Source organism: Sphaeroforma arctica (genome assembly GCF_001186125.1).
Source record: "Sphaeroforma arctica JP610 unplaced genomic scaffold supercont1.607, whole genome shotgun sequence".
NCBI lineage: Eukaryota > Ichthyosporea > Ichthyophonida > Sphaeroforma > Sphaeroforma arctica.
Window position 1 is genome coordinate 7,299 of NW_014039951.1, and position 18,840 is coordinate 26,138.

At 43.5% G+C, this 18,840-nt stretch overlaps 3 protein-coding genes across 3 annotated transcripts; 1 reads left to right on the forward strand and 2 right to left on the reverse strand.

Annotated features, from left to right (window-relative positions):
• The first annotated feature begins 1,203 nt into the window (after positions 1 to 1,203).
• On the forward strand, positions 1,204 to 5,001 carry SARC_07556 (hypothetical protein). The gene is made up of 6 exons (XM_014298495.1): positions 1,204 to 1,272; positions 2,067 to 2,216; positions 2,602 to 2,673; positions 3,206 to 3,304; positions 4,040 to 4,159; positions 4,822 to 5,001. Exons 1-6 carry the CDS (start codon positions 1,219 to 1,221, stop codon positions 4,987 to 4,989), a joined length of 663 nt encoding a protein of 220 aa, XP_014153970.1. The 5' UTR covers positions 1,204 to 1,218; the 3' UTR covers positions 4,990 to 5,001.
• Positions 5,002 to 5,749: 748 nt separating this feature from the next.
• SARC_07557 (hypothetical protein) lies at positions 5,750 to 11,723 on the reverse strand. Its single transcript, XM_014298496.1, has 14 exons — positions 11,623 to 11,723; positions 11,411 to 11,460; positions 10,981 to 11,096; positions 10,719 to 10,857; positions 10,237 to 10,377; positions 9,779 to 9,935; positions 9,448 to 9,557; positions 8,887 to 9,000; positions 8,460 to 8,660; positions 7,833 to 7,983; positions 7,332 to 7,486; positions 6,854 to 7,005; positions 6,452 to 6,696; positions 5,750 to 6,170 (listed from the first exon to the last, which is right to left on the reverse strand). Exons 1-14 carry the CDS (start codon positions 11,699 to 11,701, stop codon positions 6,064 to 6,066), a joined length of 1,917 nt encoding a protein of 638 aa, XP_014153971.1. The 5' UTR covers positions 11,702 to 11,723; the 3' UTR covers positions 5,750 to 6,063.
• A 2,887-nt stretch (positions 11,724 to 14,610) lies between these two features.
• On the reverse strand, positions 14,611 to 18,570 carry SARC_07558 (hypothetical protein; the record flags this gene model as incomplete). Its single annotated transcript, XM_014298497.1, has 4 exons — positions 14,611 to 14,790; positions 15,711 to 15,915; positions 16,712 to 16,864; positions 18,280 to 18,570. 4 exons carry the CDS (start codon positions 18,568 to 18,570, stop codon positions 14,678 to 14,680), a joined length of 762 nt encoding a protein of 253 aa, XP_014153972.1. The 3' UTR covers positions 14,611 to 14,677.
• Between the last annotated feature and the right edge of the window lie 270 nt (positions 18,571 to 18,840).

An 18,840-nucleotide genomic window follows, 5' to 3' on the forward strand; every position in this document is an offset into this window, starting at 1 on the left:
GTCCTACCGACCGACCACTACCGTACCCGTCGGACGGAGGTGGTCGGTCGGTAGTACGTGTGGTAGTGTAGTAGTATGTATATATATATGGTGTGTGTGGTGTGTGTGTGTGTGGGGGGGGGGGGGGGGTGGGTGTGGGAATATGTGAGAGTGTATATGCAGCAGAAGTCGCAGAGATGAGTGCGGAGGCATAGTTCTATGTTGCTTTGTGAGGGATTTTGTATGTGGATTTGAGGATTCATGTATGTACTTGTCACATTCATAGAGTTCGTAACAGAGTTCTATGGGAGTATGTCCTGGTTCGTACTGTATATGAAGTACACGTCTTATTTGACTGTATGTTTGTAGGTCACATATGCACGAACACCATGCTAGAATGAAAGTTTCATGTGTCTCATATTACGTCGCATGTATTTTTTATTGTTTTCATCGGTGTTGGTGTCTTTTGTATCAACACATAAATGTGTATGTGTGTGTACATGGCCCTGTACGCCAATATGTGCATGGTCACAGTCTGATTAGTATACACACACATTATAGCATGAGCATATCGTACCTTACCGTTGCACGCGTGCTGTGTATGTGCAGTGTACGTACACTTTTTTATATGTGCGTGCACACATTTCTGAGCATCCTTGACATGTGTATACGTATGTCATAAAAGTGTTCTGTGTATTGAAATATATATACATATATATATGCGAATGTGTGTGATTATGCTGAATTCGTTGCCATCTTGCTATACACGCTGCATGTACTGTAGTCTGTATAAACCCTTTTCAGCCGTGACATCGTGTTTACATACCACATGATGTATCCCACACATGTTGTCCTGTCGTATTAATTCATTCCTATTCGTATCAATACACTCTCCTGTCGTATTATTACATTCCTATTCGTATTAATATACTCTCCTGTCGTATTAATACATTCCTATTCGTATCAATACACTCTTCTGTCGTATTAATACACTATCCTGTCGTATTAATTCATTCCTATTCGTATCAATACACTTTCCTGTCGTATTAATACATTCCTATTCGTATTAATACACTCTCCTGTCGTATTAATTCATTCCTATTCGTATCAATACACTCTCCTGTCGTATTAATACATTCCTATTCGTATCAATACACTCTCCTGTCGTATTAATACATTCCTACTCGTATCAATACACTCTCCTGTCGAATTAATACATTCTCAGGGCTGAAAGGCAACATGGGATCAATCGACCACAAGGGCAACGTAGTCAATTTCCACAAGGCCACGCAGGTGTGTGCCGCAGGTGTTCATAGTTTGGTGGGTTGATTTAGCACAGGTGGTCGTAGTGTGGTGGGTTGTTTTAGCACAGGTGTTCATAGTGTGGTGGGCTGTTTTAGCACAGGTGTTCGTAGGGTGGTGGGTTGTTTTAACACAGGTGTTCGTAGGGGTGGTGGGTTGTTTTAGCACAGGCGTTCGTAGTATGGTGGTTTGTTTTAGCACATGTGTTCGTAGTGGGGTGGGCTGTTTTAGCACAGGCGTTCGTAGTGTGATGGGCTGTGCTGCTACTTCATAATTGCATCTCAACTGAAGGCCAGTGTATCGCATGTGTTTAGATTAGACAGGCTTCTGAATTATCGAACTGTGGGTGTGTGAGCGCTGCGAAGCTGTTGGTTGGCCCACATACTATTCGTGTACCTCTAACGCGCCGCTGCTTGCATGCCTGTGTGAATTATAGCAAGCGACGTCGGTTTGCACAAGCTTTCGAAGAGATCTACTGTAGCTGTAGAGGCTCATGCGCAACATCCAGTCTGTCTGTGCGGTGGCGTGTTGTTGTAATATCATCATAAGTGTTGTTGTATTATCATCATAAGTGTTATTGTATTATCATCATAAGTGTGGTTGTATTACCATCATAAGTGCTGTTGTATTATCATCATAAGTGTTGTTGTATTATCATCATAAGTGTTGTTGTATTATCATCATAAGTGTTGTTGTATTATCATCATAAGTGTTGTTGTATTATCATCATAAGTGTTGTTGTATTACCATCATCTGATCCCTTGCCTGGCTCATCCTTCGCACAGGAGTGCGTGGTCACCGATAAGCCGTTGATACCCGGACAGCAACCCAACGCTCTGTTTGACGAGTACGTCACATGGCTTGCGGCCATTGAGGAGAAACTGTTGGAGCATGTCATCGACAACCGAAACATATACAAGAAACTCGCAGGAGATGTATGTGTAGCCCGGGGTTTGGCCTCGTGCCTGTCCCTTTTGCCGATTTTTGGGCTTTTATGGGGTTTTGGGTTTTGAGTTTTGGGGCTTTAGGGTTTTAGTAGATCGGTGTATGTGCGTGGCTGTGTGTGTGTGGGCGTACAACGAGTGGTGCGGATCTGCAACTGGCGGCATAGGGTTTGTCAACTGGCATAGGGTTTGTGGGATCGTATTCGTATGCACACACACCCAGACGCTGATACAGACAGGATTAATGGCTGGTAGTCTTTAACCTGCACGTAGCTTATCATTTGACAACAGGCCAACGTGTGCGATTATAACCCAATCACTTCGTAACACGTCTTCCAATGCTGTTGCGCTGCACCTCTGCGCCTGTTCACCACAGATCACAGAGCCAAACCGACAGAAGGCCATTGAGTTACTGCGAACGCGTTTCAAGTCTCCGCTACATGAACAGGTCAGTATACAAGATGCCTGAAGCGAGATGGGATGTAGTGTTTCTTCGAGGTGTTCCGGGGTGGGTGTGATGAACGTATTGGAGTGCTAGTTATTGTTGATGTACACACGTGCGAGCCTTGATTTCCGTGTATTGATGGTAGATAAGGGCATGATTCGGGATTTTGTTGGAAGGGTATATGCTTTGGAATGACCATTTTGTTCATTCACTAATACTCAGTAATAGAGCTTTATTGTCATGTATAGGGTTTGCATGCTTGCATGTACATATGCGTGATGATATATATATATATATATAAATATATAAATATGTATATAGTATATGTATATATATATATATATAATAATATATATATATATATATATATATATATATATATATACACACACACACACACTATATATATATATATATATATATATATATATACATGTGTGTGCATGTATGTGTACGTGCGTGTGTGCATGTGTGTTTTTGTAGATCAAAAGCTGACCACGCACGTGTGTGATTTTGTACCATGGGTCACTTGCAGGGAGGCAACCAAAAAGTATCCTTTAAGGCGAAACTATACCAAAAGAGATATAAACAGAAGGCCGAGCGCAAAGAGTTTGCATGCGCACTCGATGAAGAGGTAGGGAGGGTAGTACGATATCATGTGATCTGTATTTGGAGCACCGCTCTGTTGTGAGTGAAAGTTGATAGATGTGCGTATGAACAAATCGTTTTGGAACGAAAGTGCATAGGCCACGGGCACGGTTCATAAGCAGCCGGTGTGACTGTCCTGATGGTTCAAAATTATATTGAAAGTTTTGATTTGGCTTTGTCGTATTGAGGGTTTAAGGTTTGGAGTATTTGAAGTTTGACTCGGCGCTGGTTAGTCGGAGATGCGGTTTGCTGTGTGATATGAATGGACGTTAAGTAGGAGCGCAAGAAGCGGGAAGCAGTTTCGCCAGTGAAGTAGAACATCTGCGCCACATCATTCTATATATATATATATATATATATTATAATTTATATTTGAATTGAATAGGGCTATTCACATACTTATGTTTACATAAGGTATGACGCAACACCCTTGTTCCAATATATTTGATCCCCCCACACACCCTATCCTGTCTTGACACGCTGTCGACAGTACTGTACCCGTCATCAAGTGTACAAATACAAACATCACAGAGATGACGTTAGCACTGTTAGAAGTTTAAGGTTTAAAGTCAGGGCTTGGGGACCAGGGCTTAGGATTTAGGGTTTTGGGGTTCAGCTGCCTGCGAGTACAGTATGTCCTTCCCACACGCACACCCCACGAGTGTATACGGCTGTGTTCCGATACTGTAACCTCCCCCGTCCCCTTCACCCTGTGCTGTAGCTGGCAGCGTCACACAACGTACAACGTACAGACATTCCGGTGTTTGAGGCGAATGGACAGCTGGTGCCGTTGGAAGAGCGCGTGCTGCGCCCAGATGATGTTGTGTCTCTACAGAGCAGGGTAAGCTACAGCATGCGAGTGTGTGTGTGGTCATGCCATGTGCGTGAACAGTGTTTATGTAAGGGTTGGGCTACCATTGTGTATGCATTCTATGCCCGTGCCGTGTCTTTATTTGGTGTACGTATTTACAAGCACATGGTATAGCTTGCCGGCATTGGCAACCAACAGACACCTGGTGGCAACGAATAGCGAGCGCTATGTTGAGATGGTGTTGGGTATCTACATAGCAGGTTATGCCAGATGTCTTATGTGGGTGTTGGGCTGTGAGCATGCATCGTCGGGTGTGTATGTGCGCAGATGCAATTGATAGTGAGCACTGCGTTCAGATGTTGTGTGACCGCACGGCAGGATGAGCTATTGTACATTCAGCATGGCATCGTATGAGTGTGTGTATATATGTATGTATGTATGTATGTATGTACGTACATATGTATGTATGTATGTATGTATGTATGTATGTATGTATGTATGTATGTATGTATGTATGTATGTTATGTATGTTCGTTTGTATATATGTATGCATGTATGTAAGTATGCATGTATGCATGCATACATGCATACATGTATGTATATCTCCATATCTGTATATCCAAATCTTCACTCTACTGTCGCGTACACCACTCCAACCCTAACCCACCTCTCTCTGCATGATCACATCACAGCTATTCGTGCTGGACGACAGCACCGCAGTGAAGAAGTCGTTTACGCTTACGCGTCATTTGGGGAGCGTGGTTATCCTGCGCAAGGGGCTGCACGACTACACAAAGCTGCTGGAGATGCAGAGGTGGCGTAAGGTGTCCGCTCTCAGAACGGGCGTGAATAAATGGTAGTGTGAGCACGAGTATATATATGGCAGTGTGAGTATGGGATTGATTTGGTAGAGTATGCACGAGTATATAGATAGTAGTGTGAGTATGGTACTGATTTGTGGTAGTTTTAGTACTAGTACATAGAAGGCGGTGAGAGTACGGCATTAATATGGGGGTGTGATCACGGTAGTAAATGAACGCGTACACATCCCGTTAACAACTGGCACGAGTCACAAAGATGATAGTATGATTGTACTGATAGATATGGGCGCAAACATCCCGTTGATATATGCATATATGTAGTTATCAAAGTATGTACATCCCACATATATACTATATGTAACCTCTACATAGAACGCTGGCCGCATGCATGAAGCCGCTGTGTGTGCCACGGAATCATAAAGCTTGGTGATTAATATTAAACCCGTTAAGCTGCGTGTGCTTGCCCTTTTGGGCATTGCCCAGGGACACACAGCCAGTGGTAAATGTCTGCCTACACCTCAGTCAGCCGATGTTCAACACTGAACCTGGGATTGCAATACGACAGCGTTTAATACACAGCTAGAGCTGGTCTTTATTTAGGATATGTAGATAGAACTGGTCTTTATTCATGATATGTAGATAGAACTGGTATTTATTCATGGTATGTAGATAGAACTGGTCTTTATTCATGATATGTATATGAAACTGGTATTTATTTATGATAAGTAGATAGAACTGGTCTTTATTCATAATATGTAGATAGAACTGGTCTTTATTCATGACATATAGATAGAACTGTTCTTTATTCATGATATGTAGATAGAACTGGTCTTTATTCATGATAGGTAGATTATTTTATTAAGTAAGTGGGGCCCATCGCCCTGACTCGTGCATTGGCTATGGTGGTGGTTGTTAGTCTCTTCTTGTTCACCCGTTAGTCTCTTCTTGTACACCCGCATTGATAGTACTCCCGTGCCATCGGCTGTGGAGATTGCCGCATTGCTGTGGGCTGTTGCGCTACTGGACTGCGCCTTCTTCATATGGAGTACATAACGTCACCTGGTTCACTTAAGACTTGAACTGCACCTGAGCTATGCACCTGGGATTTAGGACTTAGGACAAGTTGGTGGTAGACTCCTCGGTTGGACCGTCCGACTTTTTACCCTTGGACATCATCTTCACAGCCACGCCGCCAATGAGTGCACCGACAACCAACCCACCTGCAGACGAAACGCATTGGTAAACGTTAAAGGTGAGGGACGGGCACTTGAGGGTGTTGTGCCGGCCCACAGGAGTCTGTATGACGGCATGCACACGGGACGTTCAAGTAGTAGAGTACACACACATACAAATACACAGGCGGAAAGGCGCATATGCCTACTACCTCTCCCGATTGGAAAAGAACGTACAGACCACTTACGATAATACCTATACATATACATACATACATACATACACACACACATTCATACATACACACATACACATATCAAAGACATACCGATAACACATCCGCCAATAACCCCGGCGCTGGTGCCTGAGCTGGAATCGTCTCCGCTTTCACCCGCAGTGGACGCCTCAGCCTCAGCGGGTGCTCCCCCAACATTAGTGGTTGAGGCTATATCCAAACCCGTAAGCACGGTACCTGACAACCCGGTTTGTCCTAGGGCGATCTCTGATACGATATACGTGCACACGGCCGAGCCGGCAGCAGTGCCAGCTACTTCAGCCACTTCATCAAACTTGCTGTGAGGCGGATGGGGAGGATTTGTGTGAATACCCCAATGTACCTCAAGGAAGGGCAAAATCTGCTTCATATATATATATATATATATATATATATATATATATGTGTGTGTGTGTGTGTGTTTATTGAGTGATATTTGAGCTCATGTCAGCTTACCTTGTGTCGCCTCCGTAGGCCACGGCAGCGTACGTCACATGTGGTTGGAATTGGCTTCCAACGTTAGGTGATCCGAAATCCCAATACGCATTAGTCTTTTCCGTTCGCTCTGGCTCGGGAAGGTCGGCAATCCATGTTGGGAGTCCTTCCTCCTGTTGGTTGGAAGTTCAGTATCAGAATACGTTTCGAGTTTACGGCCTGAGCAGTGTTGGTCAGTGCCATGCCACTGCATTGCACTTAAGACATCAAATGTATGATATTCAAATTATATACAATATAATATATAATATATAATTGCATGTCGGATTATATATTATATTAAATATGTATGTTATTTATAACACTAACATGCTATTCAACTATATACTAAAATATATAACTATATATCGCACTATATCATACATGATAAATAATTATAAAATATATAAATAACGAGTCCCCGTGTCATGTCCGGGTTATATATTGCCCAGGTACCTACCGTTGGTGTCACGATGTATGCCTTGGTGACTTCCATGATCGCATCAGCCATTTTGCGCAGACAGGCGGGCTGCACTTCATTTGGGTCCCAAAATGCATAGCCGGTGCCTGTGTTAGTACCGTGGTCCAGTACAATCTCACAGTCCTCCGCCCACACTGTAGAGGGCAATTCGTGTCGTCCGATAAGCGTGTGTGTACAGGCATGCGACGATGTAACAAACTATTCGTAACAGGTAAGGGTGTTCGTTCTCGCGTGCTCGTGCTCATGTTATGTGTGTATGTCCTGTGAACGTTGAGTGTGTTCTGAGCGCAAAATTTTAGGTCATGTGGAGATACATGTAGCTTGTATGGAGATACGTGTAGCTTGTATGGAGATACGTGTACTTGTATAGGAATACGTGTAGCTTGTATGGGAATACGTGTAGCTTGTATGGGAATTCGGGTAGCTTGTATGGGAATTCGGTTAGCTTGTATGGGAATACGTGTAGCTTGTACGGCTTACCAAAGTTGTTGATTACAGCGGCCACGTCCTTTATGTGACTGTTTTGGAAGTCTGTCAGGTACAGCGTGAGATGGGGCTCGTTCAGACCACTGACAAAGTCCACGGTGTTGTTACCAGCGCCCAATACATCTGTGGCGCCTTGGTTGTATTGCTGAGAGAGATTGGATGATGATAGTTGCAGTAACAGGTGAGCCGAGAGAGATTATATGGTGATATAGTTTGGTTGTATTGCTGAGTGAGATTGGATGGTGATATAGTCTTGGTTGTAATACTGAGAGAGATTGGATGGTGATATAGTCTTGGTTGTATTGATGAGAGAGATTGGATGGTGATATAGTCTTGGTTGTATTGCTCAGAGAGATTGGATGGTGATATAGTCTTGGTTGTATTGCTGAGAGAGATTGGATGGTGATATAGTCTTGGTTGTATTGCTGAGAGAGATTGGTTAATGATACAGTAACAGTAACAGATGAGCCGAGAATCACATCTAGCCACTGTTGTATTAGAACACAAACGCCTATGTGCAATATGCCTATCACCTCCTAAAGGAATGGTATCCACTCCACCCACAACACGCAACACAGACGCCGACGCGTACATCGCAGCCGTCACTGAATGAAGACACACCGTTGCCATGTCGTTGCACTCCTGGGACAGCTTGACGTGGATGTTGAGGTTGGTGAACTCCTGCTCCTCCGTGCCAGTTGTTTTGGCTTCGTATTTGGGGTACTCTGTATTGGCCAGAAGTCCGTCGAAGAAGGCGGCCATGCGGTGTCCTGCGATGGTGACTCGCTTCTCAGAGATAATGTGCGACACGTTGATGTATTCCTGTGCGCAATGGGACAGTACAAACACGTCGTGTTAGGGGATGTGTACGGTACTCTCTGGGAAAGTACGGAATGTGTACTATACTCACTGGTAAAGTACGTAAATATGTGCTATACTCACTGATGAAGTACGTAAATGTGTACTATACTCACTAGTAAAGCACGTAAATGTTTACTATACCCACAGATAAAGTACGTAAATGTGCACTATACTCCCTCGCACATACCGGATTAATGGGGCCACCTAGAACAGGAGCCTGCTCATAGGACTGCTCAGCAATGGTTTTACTTTCAAGCAACCACTGGGTCATCATTTCGGACATCTGGGTCATGTCTCCATCCTGGTTGTACGCATCAAAGAAGGTGCGAAAGGTACATTAGAATGAGATGATTGGTCGCTTATTCATATGTTGTTAGAGCTATTCAGCTGTGCATATGTCGTTGGAGACAGTAATATAGACTGATAGGGATAGATATAGCCAACTATCATGTGATATGACCGTTTCATTATTTGCAACACATTTATAAACATTTTCAATGTTTAACGCACAGCTAAGCAATATTAATACAACACATTTCATACATTTCCAAGATATATATTTCATTTATTATATTTACAACTTAATTAGTATAAAATTTGTGTATACAAATCCATTTCAGAACGTCTGGTTTTATTCTACAAAGACGGGTATCCCTGTCAACATTTGCACACAACTTACGCACTCAATGATCGCCAAACCTCGGCCCCAGACACATAAAACATTTCTAGAGCACACAGACAGACATACTCTTGTGAAGTTGGTGTCATAACCTTCGGCAGCTAGTGTGTCAACGGGGTACTTGGCAATAAGCTCAGCCGCAAACTTCTCATATGTGGGATCTGTAGCCTCCAGCTTGGCTGTGTGGCGCAGACGGATAGAAGGACGCGTTTGTATTGGCCATAACGTACTGTGCGTTCATACAAGGTTGTGCCCGATTGGCGGACTGATATCCAAAACGTTCATGCGAAAGGTATGACGCACTTGACCGGAACCGCTTATTGTTGCCATACGGATACTGCATGATGTACAGGAACGCGTTTATCCCACGTAGCATCCGAATACTAGAGCACAAGCTTACCTTGAGCGGGATAGTCCCAGAAGAATTGACCGGCATCCCAGAAGGTGTGCATGTTAGTGGAGCTGCCGTCAGGCATAGTAAAGGTCCAGCGGTTGCCACCCAGATCCTGATCGAGCTCTCCTTCCCACATCATGCAACGACCAACTGCATGGTATGGCTGTGAAAGGACACACACAGAGAGAGAGAGGATGGTTAGTATGATTGCATACGTCCATACAGTATGTCCATGTATGCAGACTTGAATTGGGGTACATTTGGGTCATATACTGGTGTCGGCCTGTTTGTAGTCAAAAAGTACACGGCGTACTAGAACCATTCCATATTCACAAATATGAAAACTTGTGCTGAGGTCGATTCGGCGTACTGGTATCAATGGTCGTGTTTGCTGCACAAGTCACATACACATGGTACAAATAATACCCATGTACAATACAAGTCCACAGCAACTTAGCTCATACCTGGTGTACGTCACTGATTATATGGATTAACATGATGGTGCCAAAGTGCGTGTACCAGCGCGCTGTCTGGCGCCCATTGTAGTCGGACATCACATCCGCAGCGATGTCTTCGAATTGTGTTTTGGCGTTCACTTGTGTTGCCTATGGTGAGTGGGAAAAGTGTAGTTACATTTCATTTGAGCTCTACTACCCATTCTATAGTACTGCCTTGATCACCTGGAATGAGATGACACCATATGGTTATGTCATGTATTTATGGTGCATTATGTAAACGTTTAACAGTTGATACAACAAGTACGCATGTTGAACACAGGATCAGCAAATTGAAGAGCGATGCCAAAGTATAAGCACTGGTCGTATTATATCAAGCACAAGAATGTAATTCAGCCAGAGCAACTCACTGCAATTAACAAGCGCTGATCATAACAGAACCAACAACATACCGTTAACAAGCGCTGATCATAACAGAACCAACAACATACCGTGTTGCAACCCGTATCCTCGGTGTCAAGGCCCTCGGGATCATACTTCTGGTTGATGTAGTGCCACTCGCCGAAGATGTTCATGTTGTAGTAGTACTTAGCTACATCGGGGTTACTCGCCGCCTGTGCCATCGTAGAACTGCAAGCGAGGAGAATAACATGGGCCGGGCATCAATATACATGAACCATCCACATAAATCTATTCCATGCATTCTTATCGTATTTTTCGCCCAATATGGATAGCACTTGGACAGTGACTCACCTCAGCAATTCGGGTCGAACGGTGCCCTGTGCGTCTCGATCTCCGGCGGTCCACATCTCGGGTTGTGATTCGTCGGTGTATATTGCGTCAAGGTAACTGAGAATGTTCGCCATTTGCTACAACAGAGAAGGTTTCATACGGGGTATATGAGATTGGCATGCCATATATGTTAAAACGAACACTAAGTCAAGACCATACGCGCATTTTTTTTAACCAGTGAAGCTATTTTAATATGTGCAAGCTGTAGAACAATACTAGAGCCCCCATATTATAAGTTGCATCCTACATATATATACCAGGGCTCTATAAGCAAAACTACATATCTCCATTTCGAAGAGATGGCATATTGACAACCAACCAGCAAATTCAATTACGCGAAGGCCTACATGTTCTAACCTTAGAATTACACCTTGAAGAACGCCGGGCATACCTTCTTCGAGTGCTCATTCTTCATCAACTGCTGAGCAATAGCGGCAGCAGCTGGAGTTGGAGGAATGAACATAATGTCAAAATACAGTGTTCCATTTTATGCAAAATACAATAACACGCAAGCTCATTAAAACTTCACATACGCTTCTCATACCAAGCCAGAAAATGATCCCTACAAACGGTAAAACAATAGAGGTGTGAAGTACAGCATACTTTTGTGACCAATGTCCCACCAACCCTGGCAGGCTCCCATGCTCAAAGCCAGTGCGGCTAGTTGAATGTGCAGCTTCATGTTGAATGCTTCGATGTCAAAGTCTTTTTGTGAAATACGATTGAAATTTGCCGTATGCTGACTATATTTATTTGAGTTGTTATACCGAGTTATTAATCCAAATAAAGTAAGTAAATATCGACCGGTGAAATGAATGTATATTTACTATTTTACTTTACGATGCTTTTACCGCATATAACCATATTTTGTGGAGTTTATTTATCATAGACTCGGAAGAACATATTGATACTTATTACCAGAGCATCCAGAAACCTCGGAATAACACAGCTTTATAACGATATTAAACCGGTGGGAATTGCCGAATTGGACAATATTTCGATTTCTCTGTTTAGAAAGTTATAATATTTCGTCTGGTCTCTTGGTTTCCAAAAAAATTTCTGGTATATTTTTTGACAAAAACAATATAAAAATAGCTTCCGAACGAACGAATAAATAAATAGAACGAAGGAGTCAATTATACAATTTAGTTAGTGGTTTTCTAAAATGAAAGAAAATTGAAGAATACTGTCCGGACTGAGTCAGACTGCGGACGGCCCAAACTCCAACTGGCCCGGACAGGCGGAAACATCGCCAATTCGTCATCGGACTCACAGGCCACAGGCCACAAATGACAAAACCTCCGGGCGGGCTTGAGTACTGGACAGCCGGCAGTGGGTATTTATAGTACAAATTAAAAAAAGCACTGTAACCCTAAGAATACCGAAAAAATATTCCTGAAAGAATGTTTGTGGGAGAGAATATATTTTGAAAACAGCCAATGGAGAGTGAGTAAATAACACGCCAAAACAGATCAATCCTGGACTAGTCTATATTTTTGTAACTAATTAGATAACACAGCATCCATACCGAACGCCGAATAATATTCCTAAAAATATATTTTAGGAAAGTGAATAGTTTTCAACTGACCAATGGATAGCGTTTAAAATACACGCCAGAACAAATAAAGCCAGAGGCCCAGAGTCAGGGTCGTGGCTGCATATGACGAACTGGACAAGAATGATGAATTTTGACCGGGACGAAACCGATAAATGGACAAGTCGAGATTTTATTAGGTGATTGGTACCAGTAAAATTCCAGATAGTCCGGAGTATTTGTCCACTTTTTTAAAAACAGAGAACCCTAAAAAAAAATCGCCAGCGCCTCCTCTCGCAAACTGACTCCTGGATCAGAGTCCAAAGTGCCATGTAAAAATAGAACTAAGTGCACAACTGCACAAGTCACAAGTCGCAACTCTACTCTACCAAATATGGGTTTTCTAAAGTGGGCATAGCGAGTAGACACTGGCCTCTGGCCAGCGATTGATACATAGCCTTATTTGGAATAGAGTCACCAATGACCAAACTAATAAATATAATACATAGCCTACTGAATCATACAAAAAGGTTATGTATAATAAATATTATAATTTTGTATGTCAATAGGTTTTTAAAGTTTACACCTCGTGTCCGTGATCTCGTCCCTCAGTCTCAGATCTCGCAGACTCACAGAGACACAGAGACAGAGTCCAGACTCACAAGTCACAGACTCACACTCTCACAGTCTCATTCTCATCATCACGACAGATCATGACTCATCAGTTTAGTGCCCAGGCCCAAGTGTCAAATATGAAATGTCAAATTGTCAATTGTCAATTGTCAAACTATTTTTTTTTCGTATAACTTTTTTTATTGTTTTATTGACATTTTTGAAATTGTCCTTAGGCTTTTTGATATCTCATTGACCGTCCCAATTAATACTCCAAATTTCAAAATTCCGGCAATTGTAGCCATTAGCCAAGCAGAATATGGGAAGTATTTACTCAACTGATGGTCGAGTACTCATTATTTGAGATATTCGCAACTCCAAAATGTAGCCATTTTGGTTTAAATGAAAAGACCAAATTTGAAATTTCAAGCCAATACTGAAATCTGAATGCACTGCTCGTCGCCCGAATGCCCTCCGTTCGGCCGGCTTATCTCATCAGCTGTGATGGTATAAAAATATTTATCAAAATGACTCGCACTCTCGAAGAGACCCTAATAATAACTCTTGTGAGTATTGTCAAGTTGTCTGAGCCACTGTCCTCTGCGCGTGAGCTCACTGAGCTCACTCACAGACTCTTTTCTCTCTCACTCTCTCTGCTACTAGAGTCTCTACTTCTACTCTCTACTAGCAATAGACTCTACTATACAGATAGAGAGATCAACTACTCATAATACTACTACAGTCTATATCCCATATATTACCTTTCAACACCCGTTTGAGACTAAATTTGTACAGAAATCGAGGTCTCCTGTTAGTGACCGAGTACTAAGACACCTGACCAGTCCCAGTGGTTAAAGCTGTACGTGAATGGAAATAGAGGTGGGATAAATAGATATGTACATACATTGGTATATAAAGATATGTCTATACATGGGTGTGACTCTGGGGTGTATGTGTGGAAAGATATTACTTTTTAATTGCATTGACTGAAATACACACCCATGCGTAAAAAGCAGTGATACTTGTGTGTACAGTCACCCTTACGATTGAATATATATGTGGTTATCAAAGTCCACTGATTCAATAATAGGAGTATTGGTATCTACAACCATCTCCGCGCGCATTCCGATTTATTTAAATAGGTCTATAAGGAAGTACAACAAAACGTGTGTAGATCTGACATAGATTTACAAGCTATTGCGAGCAATCGATGAGGAGGGAGAAACGGATGAGTTATGGGTGCTTTGACCTTTGCTGTGGAAGCGTTGTGACTTTGCCAATTATTATATCTGAATCCAAATATTCGCATCTTTAAATCTTCTAGTTCGTTCTACGCATACTTTAAACACCCACCCTCAACCTATTGAATGCTTACAACGTACGCTACCACACCCTCAGTCAGTCAACAAACCTAGTAGCAGGGCGGTATTATTTTTACAAGTTGATTGCGCTAAAATCCTGATTTTATGTCTTGTTGTCTAAATTAATTTTTATCAATCATACAAGGCCCACTTAATCCATGTATCCTATTCCAAGGCGATTCCGTAATTCCTCATACAGCGGGACGCTCACACAGAACACTGGTGCGAGGCGTATGAATAGCGCAGACCATCCGCGGTAAAATACTGAACCAAATAAAAAAAATGGGATATGGTATCAGGTGGTAGCAATGGTTTGGGTTTAAAAGATATTGGAATTAGGTAGAGATAGAATAAAACTGAGAAGGACAACATTTGCTGTGCTAGGTAACTCGACTGGCTATGCCAATACGTGGTCAAATCGGGAATGATTATTGACAAATTGGGAAGGGAAGAGACATGTCAATAAGTGATCAAATTGGGGATGGTTATTGAAAAATTACGAAGGAAAGAAACGTGATCAAATCGGGAATTGGAACTAAAAACGCTGGACGAAACGAACCAATTCTGAAAGATAAATGCGGGCGCGAAGTCAGCTGCTTCGCGATTGTTTATGACATGACTCTGACAGCATGCAGACAGGTTTCATTCCGACTAAAGTGGCCTTGGCAGCCACTTCGCTTCAGAACCCTCATGCCACTTGGTACATTGACATGTGAATATCGTTTGAAACTGTTATCAATTCGTGACGTGCTCGTCGATAGTGCCCAATGTAGGGAAGCCTCGTTCCACCCCGACTGTGTAAGACGACAGCACGTTGTTTGCACGGTGTTTAAGCGTTTGGCTTCCGCATGTGAAGTATCGTAAACTGACATGAACTAGTCTTCATGGGGCGGCATATAGTATCCACTGGGTTACTGATAGGCAGTACCACAACCAATCTTCTGTGCTATATGACACTACGCATAGCAAACAATTAGACGCTTATACATCTCAACAATTGGCCCATTGATGACCCCGGGCTCTAGTGCATTAGGCAGGGTGGTGTGTACGCCATGACTATGCCGATGTTCGGAGCCGCCCCAACTATAGCGTCACATACCCATAACACCAAACAACATATAATTCTCGAATAAGCCACTGCCACAAACACTGAACACCGCTATCACATTCGTCCCCACACCTACCTAATACCCCTTCCTCCTTGGCCAGGCTAGTTACACAGTGCACGAGAGAGGTGTACTTCCTGCCCATTAACGGGGCCGTTTGCCATCGACTGCCCACGAGATCAGCTGGTGCACACAGCGTGGCTGCACAGAACGCCGCGATGACACTGCACAGCACGTGCATCACGGGGCCTTGCTCCATCAACTCGTGTCTAAGTATGTAGGTCTGTGCATGTAGATATAGTATGGGTGCCAGTTGGGGTGTGTGTATGTCTGCGCATGTAGATATAGTATGAGTGTCAGTTGGAATGTGTGTGTCTGAGTAGGTGTACTACGAGCGTCAGTTGGTGTGTGTATGTCTGAGTAGGTGTACTACGAGTGTCCGGTGGTTTTTCTGATCTTGGATCTTGAGCCACATGCACCTGCTGCATACGTACGGCTGTTTGTGGAGACGTAATACGCAAATGAATCACTACATGTGTCATTTTGTGTGTGTGCTTGTTGTTAGGTGATGCCACAGAGGAAGGTCCAAAGCCGCTTAGAGAGGCTTAGCACAACATTATCCACGTGGGGTGTATAAGTCAGAATGAGGCTATCTGTGCTATCTGTGCGTTTAAATGGCACAGCAGGAGTTGCTATATAATACAGGGGTTGCTATTGCTATATCATACAGGGGTTGATATATAACAAACGTCCGCTATCACACTGCTGACTAAATATGTACAAGTCTTAATTCTTCTAAGTGGTCGTGTCTACGTAGGTATGATTGTGACAATGTCATGGGCATGCTTTAATAAGGCAGACTATGGACCATTGCAGCACTGTCGATCTAAAACATCTACACTCAACAACACCATGTATTATACAAATACGTCACTCAACAAATATACCTACACATACACGTGTGCCTACTAAAACATACCTACACACCCCAGTGTGCACACTAAAACATACCTACACACACGTGTGCATACTAAAACATACCTACGCATACACGTGTGCCTATCAATACACACACATACCTTGGTGTAGTCGTAACTCGTGGTCTGGCCTGCAGATAGCAACGATCCTCTCGCAACACCCGGCGTAAGCCCTCGGAACAGACCAGACGTCCCTTGCGAGCGGTACACTTGGGTCAACACTTGCCCCAGATGCCTATACTGCCGTGCATGGCCCTGGCAACAGGCACAGGCGGAGGACACACAGTCAGAACCAGGCAGAACCAGACAAAACAAGACAAAATCAGTATTAGTATTGGTTCGATATCTGTAGCCCGTACGCACATACTTATGTCAACCGACGCGACCACAATCACGTGGGACATAAGTGGTGTGCGTGTCAGTGGAAGGGCCAACTAACCAACTGTCACACGCAACGCATGAGTTTGAAAGGCGACAGTATTAACTAACCAACTATCACACGCAACGCATGAGTATGGGAGATGACAGTAATGACTAACCAACTGTCCCACGCAACGCATGAGCATAGGAGGTGACAGTATTAACTAACCAACTATCACACGCAACGCATGAGTATGGGAGGTGACATCACTAACCAACTATCACACGTAACACACGAGTATAGGAGGTGACAGTATTCGCCAACCAACTATCACACGTAACACATGAGTATGGGAGTTAACATGATTTTATACGCGGAGTAGGTTGTCGCAGTGAGAGATGCGCATAGCGTGAATCTTTGTGATACAGTGTGTTCACCCACCCACCCCTTCACTAGCTAAGGATAGTGCCGGCTATAAAGTACCCTTTCCTATTATGGACAAGTAAACAAAAAGATAGGACTGAGACGTACGAGTTACTTGGAGTACACACTACCCCTCACACACCCAACAGACAACCTGACCCCACCAGCCGCAGCTGTGTGACAGATCTGGTGACTAATAGCTGAACTTGTGTGTCTGCTCTACTACTACTAGTCTTATGGGATGCACATCCGTACAACATGCTTGCGTAGGCGTGGAACTAGTAATTGTTATGTTCACACGGGCGGTTTACGCTGTACACTCACACTACCACAGATGTGAGCGTACCTAGATCCACCCCCACCCACCCCAACACATACACACACCTTCCAGTGATAGACACACTTACACAAAACAATGCACTCTATTTGAATTTATAGGCAACCCCTAATTGGATTCGTATGTGTACTGATATATGTTCGCCCACTTCCTCTTTATATCTATAGACACGTACAAGCCTTTCCAAAAGAATATATATATATATATATTGTGTATATACACACACACCTCTCCAGCACACGAATTCCAGCTTATGCATGCCGTATCAACTTATGAGAGGCACACCACATGCACACACACACACACCAGGCAATAGAACAGCTGTAGATTATGCACAGGCATGCATGTGCATATTTACACCGGGACACATAACATATGCGCGAATGTACAAATATACATATACACACACACCCATTCACACACACACACACACACACCTACATACACATATACATACACGCTCGCATACACATATACATACACGCACGCACACACACACACAGCAAACACACCGCCACCCCAGCTGCAACGTTGCAACAACCCACCCACCTTCCTCGCACCGCTGGTCAGACACCCGTGTGCGTCCACCAACCCAGCCTCCGCCTGCAACAGCGTCTTGGCGTTATAGAAGGGCATACCCATCATGAACGCAAACGCCCCCACACCCAACCCAGCCACAAACATGGAGCTAGCCGACTTCTCCGTCTCTCCCAGCAGATAGGAGGTGGTGTCGCGTGCCAAGGGGTAGAGGCCGTAGCGCAGCCCAGACACGAACGTGAAGCACGCTACGTTGCTGCAGAGAAACGGGTTGCATGTAATGGCATGTAAGTATTCATACATCCGTTGTTGTAGTGAAACGGGTTGCATGTAATGGCAAGTAAGTAATCATACATCCGTTGTTGTAGTGAAACGGGTTGCATGTATTGGCATGTAAGTATGCATGGATCCGTTGATGTACTGAAACGGGTTGCATGTAATGGCAAGTAAGTATTCATACATCCGTTGTTGTAGTGAAACGGGTTGCATGTAATGGCAAGTAAGTATTCATACATCCGTTGTTGTAGTGAAACGGGTTGCATGTAATTGCGTTTAAGCACTCGTGGATTACAG